The sequence below is a fragment of the Mustela nigripes genome, unplaced genomic scaffold (genome assembly GCF_022355385.1).
Source record: "Mustela nigripes isolate SB6536 unplaced genomic scaffold, MUSNIG.SB6536 HiC_scaffold_148, whole genome shotgun sequence".
NCBI lineage: Eukaryota > Metazoa > Chordata > Mammalia > Carnivora > Mustelidae > Mustela > Mustela nigripes.
In genome coordinates, this window is record NW_026739562.1 from 8,502,081 (window position 1) to 8,515,970 (window position 13,890).

General features: G+C 51.0%; 1 protein-coding gene across 1 annotated transcript; it reads left to right on the forward strand.

Annotated features, from left to right (window-relative positions):
* Positions 1-59: 59 nt before the first annotated feature.
* LOC132008469 (zinc finger protein 408-like) lies at positions 60-4,417 on the forward strand. The gene is made up of 5 exons (XM_059387121.1): positions 60-169; positions 481-752; positions 1,475-1,536; positions 1,760-2,019; positions 2,841-4,417. The coding sequence occupies exons 1-5, from the start codon at positions 121-123 to the stop codon at positions 4,364-4,366; spliced, it is 2,169 nt and encodes a 722-aa protein (XP_059243104.1). The 5' UTR covers positions 60-120; the 3' UTR covers positions 4,367-4,417.
* The last annotated feature ends 9,473 nt before the right edge of the window (positions 4,418-13,890 follow it).

Below are 13,890 nucleotides of genomic sequence, written 5' to 3' on the forward strand. Positions count from 1 at the left end.
GTGCACCCATGAGTCTCTTAGCATTCTTTCCCCACGGGAAATTTAGAAGCCTATGACTGTTTCCGGGAGGAGCGGAGAAGAAGACGTTCACTTCCGGCGGAAGGAGGCTTTTCTGGAGGGATGGAGGAGTCGGAGGAGCTGCTCTCTGAGGGCGAGAAACTGCAGTTGGGTTAGTGACCTGCGGTGTCTCCGACCCTCGGCCCTGGCCTTAGATAGACTTTACGTTCCCTTCCTGGCCAGCTCCCTATCTACCACAGGCACTTTTCTTCCCTAGCCCGGGATCCTTCCCCGTGCCCTCAGAAGTCTCTGGGGACTTTCGAGTCCTCGAACCCCCCTCACACCTCCGATTGGCCCACGTAGAGCCCTTACAGATCCCTCAGACTGCCGAGGCCTAACCGGATCTGCGGTTTCCCCTCGCACCTGTCCCCACCCTCACGACCTCTCGGGCCGTCCCCTCACCGCCTCCCCATCTCCCTGCAGCTTCCGACCCGCGCCCGGACTCGAGATGGATCCCTTCTGGACAAGGCTGTGCTCGGGGCCTCAAAGACTTCCCGCCCGGGCCGACCCGGGCTGTCCTCGCTCTAAAGAGCCTGCCCCGGGGCTTGGCCCTTGGCCCTTCACTCGCCGAGGAGCTGCGCTTAGGGGTCTGGTGTGTCGGCGCCCCCCTGCAGCCGGGACTGCACTGGGGGCCGCTGGAAGAGGAGTCTGTCTCGGAGCTGAAGGGTGAAGAAGTGAAACCACGGCAGGAGGAGGTATTGAAGGCTAGGACTTGTCTTCTCCCTGACTGAAATTTTGGAAGCGGTTCAGTCAGCTCTGGGCCTTCTTCAGTTCGTTAGAAGAACCCGGGTACTTCAAGAGATAGGCCGTAGTTTTGGCCCTTCGCTCCAGGGCTGTCTCTTCCCCTCACTTGTGGTAGTTAAGGAAGCAGGTGCAGAAAGTTGCTGGAAAGCCACATTTATGGTGTGAGGAGCGACGAAAGCCAAGAGCAGAGGTGTTTAGAATGAAAAAGCCGTGGAATCAAATCCCAGCTTTGTCACCTAGCTAGTGAAATGACGGGTCTCATTTAACTCATTTGTAAGATAAAGGGATGGCCGGTTTTTTTCTTTATTTGAAAATTTTCTTTATTTGGAGCAATAGTTGAGATAGTGCAGGTCAAGGATTTCGTTGCAGAACAGGTCTTAAAAAGAAAAGATGATGTACCTCTTACTCCTTTTTTTGGTTGGTCCTCACTGGAAGGCAGTATTGTGTTCAATTTAGTAATTCTCCACACAGTGGGAGGGAGGTGAGGGGGACAGTCTTTTGGTCTTTACTTGATGGAACATCAGACAACACAGTCCTGTAAAGGCAGAACCAGAGACCATTAACCTTCCAGATCCATATTAGATCTGTCTCAGGAAAGGATATATCCTTCCCCCACCCCCAACCCTGGTCCCCCCAAACACATGGGAGAAGGACTCTTATTGGTTTATTTCAGGACGTGTCACTAGGCCCATGGGGAGACGTGTGTGCTTGTGAGCAGAGTTCAGGCTGGACCAGGTAAGTTACAGGAGAGTATGTAGTGAAGATGGTCCTTTTTGAGGCTTTCTGTCATGGCATGAGACAGAACCAGAAGCCCACGGTAATTCCCCACCAAGTGAGTTTTTTGCAGTGAGTGTTCCAAGGGCCTGGGGTCTTTAGGACTCGGCCTGCCAGCAGCTGGGGCGTTAGGGAGGGCCACCTGATGAGGGTCTCCTGAGCTAGCTGTTCCTCTGCTTTGCAGTTTGGTGCAGCGGGGCAGGCTGGAGAGTGAGGGGAACGTGGCCCCGGTGTGGGTCAGCGAGAAGCTCCATCTGCAGGTGTACCGGGTCGTACTGCCGGGCTCTGAGTTGCTGCTGTGGCCCCAGCCTCCCTCCGAGGGCCTGAGTCCCGCCGAGCCCAGCCTAGAGGAAGAGGCAGCCATGGCTGTGGTGAGGGAAGTGGACTCTGGTGTTCAGCAGGAGGTGGACTCTCCAGGGCAAGATGCAGCAGAACCTTGGACAGGTATGTGGCAAATAGATGCTCATTTCTCAGATTATCACCAGAACACCCTGTTGACAAGACAAAAGCAAAGCTTTGGTTCACGGAGATAAAGGAGAACATTAAAGTGTTAGTAGGTTTTCTGAGGGGAATGGTCAAGCCTGAGTATTTATTGACATTTTGAAGCCTGGTATAAGGTGGGTCTTTCAGTGTGGAGTGGGGGCGGGGCTTGAACGGGGTTGAATAAAGGATCATGACATAATTGTTGAGGATCCATGGACCCCAGGCTAGAATTTTCAGGCAAGAGGCTCAAAGAGTTTTGGGGGTATAACCTGTCTTTTGATGCTTTCTGTTGCAGAGTATGGGTCTTTTCCTTAGAATGAACAGTATCAGTATTTGCAACTTTTATCTTCCTGAGTAAGTTTTCTGGAATAGTAAGGTCATGTTGATGAAGACAGCAAGCTGTGTATAAGGTTTCCAATTTCTTCTACTTGGGATGGGGGTGGAGGTCTGTTTATTTTCAGATGAGCTGAGCTGAAGAGATGGTGACTAATTCATCGTAAGTGTGTGTCTTTAGAGGGAGAATGGGGTAGCCTTCTCTAGGACTCTGGAGGCTTGGAGCACCATGGTTCCCAAGAGTGCTTCCCCAGGAGGCACCTGAGACAGGACATGAAGATAAGCACAGCCTGTGGTTCATGTTCCAAGGAAGAGATTGGTGTCCTTGCCCCTGCTGAAGTTAGGGGCTGAGTAGGAGGAGACACATATTCTTAAGATTTCCTGGTAACACCACTGCTACCACCTGCTACAGTTTCTCCTAACCCTAGTACCCCACTCTTGTTTTGCAGATCCTGGTCACCAGTCACCCCCCAGCGTTGAGGGAGAGAGTATAGTAAGCCCTGGACTTAAGCCCCAAACCCAGGATCAACTTTCCAAGGAGAGCCAAGCACTTGGTCTGCCCCCTCTGGATGGTGGCAGGGAGGAGGAGGACCCACCCCAGACACAGGAGCCACCTGAGCCTCCAAGCAGCTCTGCTCCCCAGCAGGGCCCAGAGAGCAGTGAGGCCAGTCGCTCGTCTTCTGCCAGGGGCAACCAGCTGCATGCTTACCTGGTCAGGAAGTTACGTGGCCCCTGTGGTCAGTGCCCGCCCAGAGAAAAGACCTCAGAGCCTGGGGCCCAGCAGGCTGGAGAACAGCAGCCCCCTGGCTTCCCTGCACGCTTGCGGAGCCCTCCTGGCCCAGCAGGAAGCTCCCCAAAGCAGAGGCGGCGGTACCGCTGTGGGGAGTGTGGCAAGGCCTTCCTGCAGCTGTGCCACCTGAAGAAGCACGCATTTGTGCACACGGGCCACAAGCCCTTCCTTTGCACTGAGTGTGGCAAGAGCTACAGCTCCGAGGAGAGCTTCAAAGCCCACATGTTAGGCCACCGCGGGGTGCGGCCCTTTCCTTGCCCACAATGCGACAAGGCCTATGGCACCCGGCGAGACCTCAAAGAGCACCAGGTGGTACATTCAGGTGCCAGGCCCTTTGCTTGTGACCAGTGCGGCAAGGCCTTTGCACGCCGGCCCTCCCTGCGGTTACATCGCAAGACCCATCAGGTGCCAGCTGCCCCTGCCCCGTGCCCGTGCCCTGTGTGTGGGCGGCCCTTGGCCAACCAGGGCTCCCTGCGGAACCACATGCGGCTCCACACAGGGGAGAAGCCCTTCCTGTGCCCGCACTGTGGCCGGGCGTTCCGTCAGCGGGGCAACCTGCGTGGGCATCTGCGACTGCACACGGGCGAGCGTCCTTACCGCTGCCCGCACTGTGCGGATGCCTTTCCCCAGCTGCCTGAGCTGCGGCGCCATCTGATCTCGCACACTGGGGAGGCCTACTTGTGCCCCGTGTGCGGGAAGGCCCTTCGAGACCCACACACGCTGCGCGCTCATGAGCGTCTGCACTCGGGAGAGAGGCCCTTCTCGTGCCCCCAGTGTGGCCGGGCTTACACGCTGGCTACCAAGCTGAGGCGCCACCTCAAATCCCACCTGGCCGACAAGCCCTACCGCTGTCCCACCTGTGGCATGGGCTACACCCTCCCGCAGAGCCTCAAGCGGCACCAGCTCAGTCACCAGCCCGGGGTGCCCGCCAGCCCACCCTGTGTGCCTCCCACTGCTACTGAGCCCACTGTGGTACTGTTGCAGACTGAGCCGGAGCTAGATACAGGTGGGGAACAGGACATTTCCGCAGCCCGGGACGTCTTTGAGGTCACCATTTCTGAGAGCCAGGACAAGTGCTTTATGGTACCTGAGGAGCCAGGCCCCGCCTCCAGCCTGGTGCTCATCCATAAGGACATGGCCTTCAGCGCCTGGGCAGAAGTGGTGGAGGTAGAGACGGGCACCTGACCCTCCCCCCAACTCCCCCAGGGGAGTTCTGTATAAAGCTAGTGTTTTCTAGCTGCTGGGCGTCTGCGTCTTTCTCTTTGGGTTGCCGGATAGAATTTAGTCTACTCTGAGGAGGAGAAGGATTTCCCTTCCTGTTTATGGACCACTACATTGTTTCCCGACTGTAAGGTAAACCTGTTCCCAGGTTTAAGAACTTCTTATTGACCTCAGTAGAACTTTGCTGCTTTCCCCAGGAGCTCCTCAAGGTGCTTGTTCTTTAAATGCGGCAGAAGTGACCCCCCTCCCCCATCAGGTAGTCGGGTAGCTGGCAGGACTGCTGCCCTGTTGGGGTGCTTAACACTGGGATCATCACTCCCCTGAGCCCCCTGAGGGACAGGCACTTCCATCTCAAGCCAAATGGAATGACTTGAGGGTTAAAAGGACTGAAAAGCAACTGGGGGGAAAAAAAGACCAGATGCTGAGCTCAGCTCACGGCTCACAGTTCTAACTTGGGCTCTGGGTGGTTTGTGCAGCCTTTCTCACCATCTGAGGGCTGTGAAGTTGGTTTTCTTTCTGTGCCGATAGACAGCAGACCCCTGGAGGCAGCTAGGGACAGATCTGGAGCCTTTGGAAGACTTGGCCAAAGGCAGCCCTTTTGAGGGAAGGAATGAACACGGGTTTTGCGTCAGCGGCGGCGCAGGCCTGGACCACCCTGGGTGCTGGGACATAGCTATGCGCCAGACCGGGAGACGTCCTTTACAGAGGTCATGATCTAGGGCGGGAAGCACTGGACAAGAGTTTGCAGAGGATCACTAGCTAGTGCTGCGTGGACCTGTTACATGGGATGCTTACCGCATGTGCGGGAACCCTGTGGTCAGAGTCCCGGGGGTGGGGCAGAGAGCAAGGGGAGGGGGTAGGACCGCATCTCCCCTGTCTTGCTTCAGGAGTTGGGGCTTTATTCTCAGAATACTGAGGAGCTTGATGACCTGCCTAGATTTGTGTTTGAAGAGACCACCGAGGGATGGACTGGCTGGCGAGGTGTGGTCGTGGGGGAATCCACCAGGAGGCTGCCGAGTGGGTGGGTGGGGAATGGGGCTGTAGCAGTAGAAAAGCAGAGAAGTGAAATCATCCAGCACGTGAGCACGGTCTGCATGCTGGTTAGGGAAACAGCATGGAAACAGCCTCTGTTCTCAGAGTTAATCCTGGTATGCAGAGACAATAAACAAAACATGTCAGATGATGGTAAACGCAGTGGGAAAAAAGAACGTCCACTCCTGTTAAGAGGGTTGAAGTTTGTGAACTCACAGGGCAGTTGGAAGCTGGACTGGATTGCTTTGAGGAGTAGGTGGCAAGCGAGGAAGGACTTAGCTTCTTGTTACTTCTTCTGTCCTGCAGAATAGTTGTGACCCCTTGTCACAGAGGAGGAAACTGCGGGTCAGAGAGGGTAGGTAGCTGGCTGAGATCGCACAGCCAGCAAGTGGCAGAGTGACTGATGTATGGCGGGTCTGTCCTCTGGCTTCCCAGCGCTCGATCACAATGTCACGGGCAGCCCCGTGTCTCCTGCTTTGCCCCTGACCTTAACCCCACACCCACCCCATCCAATAAGCTGTTGACAGAGCATTCTGAAATTGTCCACAGGGAGGGGGGACAACTGGAGATTATGGCGCTCTATGGAGAGGAAGGTCATACCATCCAAAGCCCGAAAGCCAGCCCTGTTTCTTGGAGCCCATGTGAGGCTGGTGGGTCCTATTCTTTTCTAGCTCCTGCTTCCGGTGGGCCAGTGTCTATGTCCGCCTGGTGTTTCTAGGTGTCCTTGGGACATTCTCATCACGTGATCCCCAGCTGTGCAGTGAAGGACATCTTCCTCACTCGGTGACGAGCTGCAAAGGCAAGTTGGGTGTGCTTTGGGTTGCTGGAGAGGCCTGTCCACACCCCACAACCCTCCTTAGGCCCAAACCTGGGATGCGCGTGCCCCCTTGCTCCATCCCCCACACAGATGGAGAACTTTTATCTTCACTAAGGCTGTCCCTACATGATGTAGAGCAGGGTCAGATCAAAGCCAACCAATCCAAAGGCACTTGGTTTGGGAGCCTCTTTTCCGCCAAAGCTTGGTTAAGACATGAGTGGGCATCGGAGGGCACTGTGCGAGCTCCCCGTGTCAGAGGAGGACACAGGCGCCTCGAGAGGAGTCATTGCCAAGGCCTGACACCAGTAAGTTGCAGAGCCGGGACAGGGCCCATGTCTTCTGACCCCCAGTGTAGTGCTGCTCCAGTTAAAATGCAGTAACTTCTTGAAAAGATTGATCACTGGAGTAATTTTCCCATAGAGGAAAGACTCTCCCTTGATGTCAAAATAATTCTCATTCATCCTGGTGATAAAGTCCCTTTACTCCCTACTTCTTTTTCTCCACCCCCAGATAAAGTCACTTTTTTTTTTTCTCCCAGATAAAGTCAGTTTTAACAGTTCGGTGCATTCAGTGCTGAATTTGCTGCTGCTTGCTCAGGGCAAAGGTTCTGTGTAAATGGGGCTGGACACCTGAAACCTGGATGCAGGGTTAGCTGTGGTGTCTACAGCTGCTGAACCAAATGTCAGAAGGTGTAGGAGAGTTAAGGATCTTTTATTCCCATTTGCAACTTCAACAGTATCAGAAAATCTTGCAATAGAGGGACGCCTGGGTGGCTCAGTTGGTTAAGCAGCTGCCTTCGGCTCAGGTCATGATCCCAGTGTCCTGGGATCGAGTCCCGCATCGGGCTCCTTGCTCGGCAGGGAGCCTGCTTCTCCCTCTGCCTCTGCCTGCCATTCTGTCTGCCTGTGCTCGCTCTCTCCCCCTCTCTCTCTGATAAATAAATAAAATCTTTAAAAAAAAAAAAAAAGAAAATCTTGCAATAGAATAATATTCGAATCAGGTTTAGGGACCTGTAAACAAGGCAAAGCTGCATGGACTGTGAAGATGTCCATCTCTAGACAAGTTCAGACCGCCTGCACGCACTCAGGCAAGTTCCTTGGCTTCTCTCTGCCTCAGTTGCCTCATCTGTAAAAGGGGGATAATTGTGGTACCTACCTCATCAGCACGATGTACCTGACACGTGGTGAGCAGTTACTAAATTGTAGCTGGTTATTAGTGGTGTCCTAAATTGGAAGACAAAGTGAAGGTGCTTACGTGTTTCTACAGGTGTTGCTTGTTTGGGGCAGGTCAGCATCACTCACAATAGCCTCATGCTTCGGGTGCTTGTCCACTGGGCACGCTTCATAGGACGGTGAAGCTGTTCTCTAGCAGAACGTCAGGGCATGACGGTCATGCGAGGGGAAGAGCAATGGTCTGAGAGGCAGGAGCTCCCAGCTTTATCACCGACACTCGACACCCTTGATCAATTAGCTCCCCACCTGGGAGATTCCCTTTCCTTACCATGACACGGGGAAGTCGGACCAGATCATTGCTTTCCAATCTCAGCTCCTGCACTGAGCCCCTTTGCTAACTTTTGCTATGAAATATATACATCCTATGAAATACGTATATATATTCGCTGCTCCCCCTGCTTGTGCTCGCTCTCTCTGGCAAATAAATAAAATCTTTTTTTTTTTAAGATTTTATTTATTTATTTGACACAGAGATGACAAGCAGGCAGAGAGAGAGGAAGAAGCAGGCTCCCTGCTGAGCAAAGAGCCCGATGTGGGGCTCGATCCCAGGACCCCGAGATCGTGACCTGAGACAAAGGCAGCGGCCTAACCCACTGAGCCACCCAGGTGCCCCAAATAAATAAAGTCTTTTTAAAAAATAAAAGCTTTTTTTTTTTTTTTAAGATTTTATTTATTTATTTGTCAGAGAGCGAGCGAGAGCGAGCACAGGCAGACAGAGTGGAAGGCAGAGTCAGAAGGAGAAGCAGGCTCCCTGCGGAGCAAAGAGCCTGATGTGGGACTCGATCCCAGGATGCTGGGATCATGACCTGAGCCAAAGGCAGCTGCTTAACCAACTGAGCCACCCAGGCATCCCAAAAAATAAAAGCTTTTGATTAAATAGAAATTCCACTCATTTTAAATATATATATATATATATTTTAAAGATTTTATTTATTTGACAGACAGAGATCACGAGCAGGCAGAGAGGCTGTTGAGCAGAGAGCCCGATGTGGGGCTCGATCCCAGGACCCTGGGATCATGACCTGAGCTTTAACCCACTGAGCCACCCAGGTGCCCCTTATATATATTTTTAAAAGATTTTATTTATTTTTGAGAGAGAAAGAAATTCATTTTAAAATGCTGATCAGAGGGACGCCTGGGTGGCTCAGTTGGTTAGACAGCTGCCTTCGGCTCAGATCATGATCCCAGTGTCCTGGGATCGAGTCCCACATCGGGCTCCTTGCTCAACAGGAAGCCTGCTTCTCACTCTGCCTCTGCCTGCCATTCTGTCTGCCTGTGCTCTCTCTCTCTCTCTCTAATAAATAAATAAATAATCTTTAAAAAAAAATGCTGATCAGATTGAAGGGAAATAAAAGATAATTAACCACCTCAAAAGACATAATTTTAGCCAAAGGGAAAAAAATTATTCTTAAGGCAAATTTATAATTTTATTTTATTTTTTTTATTTATTTGACAGAGAGATCACAAGTAGGCAGAGAGGCAGGCAGAGAGAGAGGGGGAAGCAGGCTCCCTGCTGAGCAGAGAGCCCGATTCGGGGCTTGATTCCAGGACCCTGAGATCATGACCTGAGCCGAAGGCAGAGGTCTAACCCACTGAGCCACCCAAGCGCCCCCAAATTTATAATTTTTAAAGAGTTTATTTATTGATTTGAGAGAGAGAGCACAGACGGAGAGTGAGAGGAAGAAGCGGTCTTCAGCTGAGCAGAGAGCCTGATGGGGGGGCTCAATCTCAGGACCCTGAGATCACAACCTGAGCTGAAAGCAGAGACACACCCAACTGAGCAACCCATGTGCCCCTAAATTTGCAATTTTTGAGGGTTTAAAAAATATACAAAAGGACAAGGCCATCCTGTAGTATATGCACAGAGCCCTAGGCTTTAAAACGTCTAGATCAGGGCGCCTGGGTGGCTCAGTGGGTTAAGGCCTCTGCCTTCAGTTCAGGTCATGATCCTGGCGTCCTGGGATCGAGCCCCGCATCCGGCTTTCTGCTCGAGCGGGAAGCCTGCTTCCGCCTCTCTCTCTTCCTGCCTCTCTGCCTCCTTGTGATCTCTGTCTCTCAAATAAATAAATAAAGTCTAAAAAATAAAAATAAATTAAAAAATAAATAAAATGTCTAGATTTAATGATACCTAACATTTCCAGCTCTGAAATTCTGTCTTAGAACATGATTTTACTGTTTTCAGTGATTACAGAGCTTCACCTTACAACATAGCATTGGCCTTACTCATAATTTTGTTTGACACCAGCTTGTTGGGAGAAATGCAGCCTCTCATTATCGCCTTGTGCTTAGCAGAAATATGATCCACTCTATGATCCACCATGTGTGCAGGCCTGTGTTTGGGGTGAGAAGCAAGAGGGTTCAGCTGCATGGCACCCACTGGGCTCAGAGGGTTCCAGGAAGAACAGTAGTTGGAGGCTGGGGGCTAGTAGGTTGTGCTGGGTCTGAAGCCTGAGGTTGTGCTGGGTCTATTGGTGGACCACCCATGGTGGAGCCACCCTGGTCTAGAAGAACTCTTGGGTCCTTCCAGAGCCACTTTCACAGGGGAGATGCTCTCCTGTGATCCTCTCTGCAAAATAGAAGGGGCAGGTGTGGTCACCCAAGAAAATATGGAGGCTGCTGCCTCCACTTATTAAGGAATTTTTACTTTTCATTGTGAAAATTTTGAAACAAATGTACCCAGTCACCTCTCCACCTAGATTTAGTGATTGTTAACATTTTTGCCATGCTTGTTTAATCTTTTTGTTTTAACTCCTAAGGATTGAAAAGATAACCACAAGTCCTATAACACTTAACAAATTAACTAATTATTTCATATCATTGAATACCTGATTTACATTTTCTTATTTGCCCAAAGAAAATCATTTTACACTTTTTTTGGTTCAAAAGCCTATATCAATCATGATAATTCTATTCCTTTTGTGTATTTGCATGTTCTCTCCTTGGTTTCTTTTCTTTTTCTTTTTAAAAAGATTTTATTTATTTATTTGCGAAAGGGGGAGAGAGATAGAGAGCGCAAGTAGGGGAAGCAGCACAGGCTCCCCACTGAGCAGGGAGCCCCATGCAGAACTCAATCCCAGGACCCCGGGATCATGACCTGAGCCAAAGGCAGATACTTAACCGACTGAGCCACCCAGGTGCCCCTCTCCTTGGTTTCTATTATTCTGAACAGTCTCTGCAACCCACCCCTTTTATTTCTATGTCATGAATTTGCCAGAGGGAATGGGGCCAGTTGTTCTGCTAAATGTCCATCATTCCTTGTGGTGGTGGCTAACTTATTCCTTGATCACCTGTATTTCCTATAAACTAGTACTTAAAGCTAGAGGCTCATTTAATTCCATTTTGCCTCTTTAGGAAGAGCCCTTTGCAGGCAGCATTGTGTGCTCCTGTTTCATATACGATAGTGGTATTTACTGGGTGCTTTCTTTGTGGTAGGCATTGTCATACTTAACAAACATTATAATAGGCTTTGAAGGGGTAGCTTAGTACTTACTTCATAATGATAAACTTAACTCTGAATCCAGCCAGATCAGAGGGAGGCAGGGATATACAGGATCCAAAGAATTGCAGCAAGTGAGAACCCAAAGATTACAAGCTCTGAGAGCTGGGGGTGCTTCTGTAGGGACACAAGAAATGGTGTAGATGAGATAGAACACAAAACCAAATTTATCGGAATGGTCTAGAGTCTTTGCTGGTCTTGTCATTCCTGGACCCAAAGCACCATGGCTTTCACAATATCCATGCTGGCTCTCTCCTCACCAAAGAGCCCATGCTTGCCATTTAACCCATCAGTCTTTTATTATTTATTTATTTATTTTTGAGAGAGAGAGAGAACATGAGAGGGGGTAGGTCAGAGGGAGAAGCAGACTCCCCACTGAGCAGGGAGCCCAATGTGGGTCTTGACCTTGGCAACCAGGATCATGACCCGAGCCGAAGGCATTTGCTTAACCAACTGAGCCACCCAGGTGTCCCAACCCATGCGTCTTAACCACACAGATGACAAACCGGGAGCCATTCCGGTGGGGTCCAGCTTTTGCCGCGGTTGAGATGTCAAGGCCCATAGTCTTCAGAATGAAGTTCTCACAAGCCAAGTTTTCCCTGCTGATTGGATTTGCCACTGGTACCATGATGTGTGAATTCATCGGCCCAACACATAAATCAGTCATTAAGTCTGGGAAAGCAGGAAACAAATCTAAGCAGAAAGCTTCAGTAGCCTTCCCAGGGCCTAGAGAGCCAAAACCTTTGGAGTATTGTCTGCAAACAGCTTGAGGAAGACATGACCTTAGACTTGCCTATTAGTGGTCATGTCTGCGTATGAGCAGGTCATGAGCTCAGCAAGTCTGCCAAGAGGCCAGCGTGAGTTTTTCAACAACAGCCTCTCAAGGTAAATAATGCTGTAATTCTGATTTTACAGACGGTGAAGCCCAGGCCTGGCCTCCTAAACCAGAGCTCTCTGTTATGCTGTGATGCTTGTCTGTAGGGAAGGGGAGTTCTGACAGCGAGAGAACAAGAGGTCCATGTCCTGTGTGTTTTGTCCTTCTCCTGACCAACACCCTCTGCTCTTGCCTGTCCTGCCTCTCCTGGTTGTCTCTGCACTGGCGCCAGCCGGCCCTCAGAAAGAAAGCGGATCACCTGTCTTGAAACAGGAAGGATGAAGCCACAGCTCTCTTCTCCACTTCTCAGGAACCCTTCCCCCGATATATAATTTTTAAGGAAATTAGGTGAGATCTTTGCACTATTCGTCAAAAAAAAAAAAAAAAAAAAGTAGGCTCAATGTCCTTAGCGAACAGGGAATCCCAGTTAAAACCCCCGTGAAACCCCCTGCACGTGTATCAGGATGGATAATGGGAAATGGATGGCGCAGACAGAGGCTGGTGAGGATCTCAACGACTAGGACTCTCTAGCATTGCTGGTGGGGCTGTAAGCTAGTGCCAGCTCTCAGCATGACCGCTGGCCAGTGACCAGTGCAAGACTGACGCCCTCCCTGTGACCTAGTGACTCTGCTCTTGTACACGAGCGTGTGGAGCAGCACGACGCACGAGAGCCCAAACAGGAAGCTCATCCAGATGCCCATCGCCAGGTAACCAGTGGATAAAACTCAGGCAGTGAAGTCCTGCGCGGCTTTTAAAGGAATGGGCCGCTGACCCCCACATGATACACACAATCTAGAAGCCAGACACAAACAAGTATATGGTGTAGGTTTCCACTTCTATGAAGTTCAAAAATAGGCAAAACTGGTCTAGGGTGATGGTGGTTAGAGTCATGGGGATCTTAGGGACAACACGCAGGAGTCTGTTTGGGGCTCAAAATGTTGATCTGGCCGTGGGTACTTGGGCATATGCATAAAAAAATGCGTGTTAAACACAGGATTTGTTTTAACATTATGGAATATAACTTAAACCTTGGTTTAAAAAACATAGAAAAATAAGAATATATAACTATAGAGATATATAGGAACTGGCCACCCAGGAATTAAGCAGATTTGTGGGAGTCCTGAGCCCCAGATCTGTGCGAACCCTCTCCCCGCTCTGCTCGCATGGGGCCCTGCCCTGTGATCTTCCCAGACTCTCCACAATGGCCGTCCGGATAGCAGGACGGGAACGGGTGTCCCCTATGTTCCTGCTCTTTGTCCTTCTGTCCTAATTAGACCCAGGACTAATATTTACCTTGTGGAATGCAAACAAAAAATAGGGGAGGGGTGGGAGCAGGGCTGGGCGCGGGGCAGGGCGGGGCCTGCTGGGTCTGCGGCCACTCCAGGCCCCGCCCAGGACGGATAGGCAGGAGGAGAGGGAGGGGCCTTGCCTAGAAGACCCGAGGATTTGGGATGGTCCCCGTTCTGGGGCCAGAAGCAGGTCCTAGGAGGTGAGAGAAAATAGACCAGAGGCTCACAGGCCCTGGATCTTGCTCGTCGTCCTGAGCGACCACTACCCATGGACATACCCCACACAGCCTCCTGTCTGTGTGCTGTGATTACATCAACCTCCCCCTTGGTTTACATCCACAGATCCACTGATAAGCACCTACTGCATTTCACAGGCATGACATTCACAGTCTCCTTCAGTCCTCACGACAAAGTACTGTTCCTGTTGTACAGATGAAGAAACTGAGGCTCCCAGAGATCAAAGTAATTGACACCATTAGGACTGGAAGGAGCCCCAGGAAGATCCTGCGACCCCACTAGTCTAAGTTGGCCCACATCTCAGGAGGGAGGGGCTGGATGATGGGGGTCACTTACAATGGCCTTTTCTTTATGATTCCCCCCCAGGCCATCTCTCCCTGGTTCTAAGAAGACCTGACTTCCTGGATGGCGGGGGCAACTGTCTATACACTAGTCTCATGGCCCTGACCTGCTGACCTCTCCCTCTTGGCTGATTTCTTCATGTTAGTTCAACATTAACCCAGAGTGGTCA

Excerpts from the sequence above, each read along its gene's own strand:
- LOC132008469 (XM_059387121.1), top strand. The coding sequence starts at position 121 with ATGGAGGAGTCGGAGGAGCTGCTCTCTGAGGGCGAGAAACTGCAGTTG. Across the intron at positions 170-480 it reads GGGCGAGAAACTGCAGTTGG|CTTCCGACCCGCGCCCGGAC; the intron begins GTTAGTGACCTG and ends ATCTCCCTGCAG. Across the intron at positions 753-1,474 it reads TGAAACCACGGCAGGAGGAG|GACGTGTCACTAGGCCCATG; the intron begins GTATTGAAGGCT and ends GGTTTATTTCAG.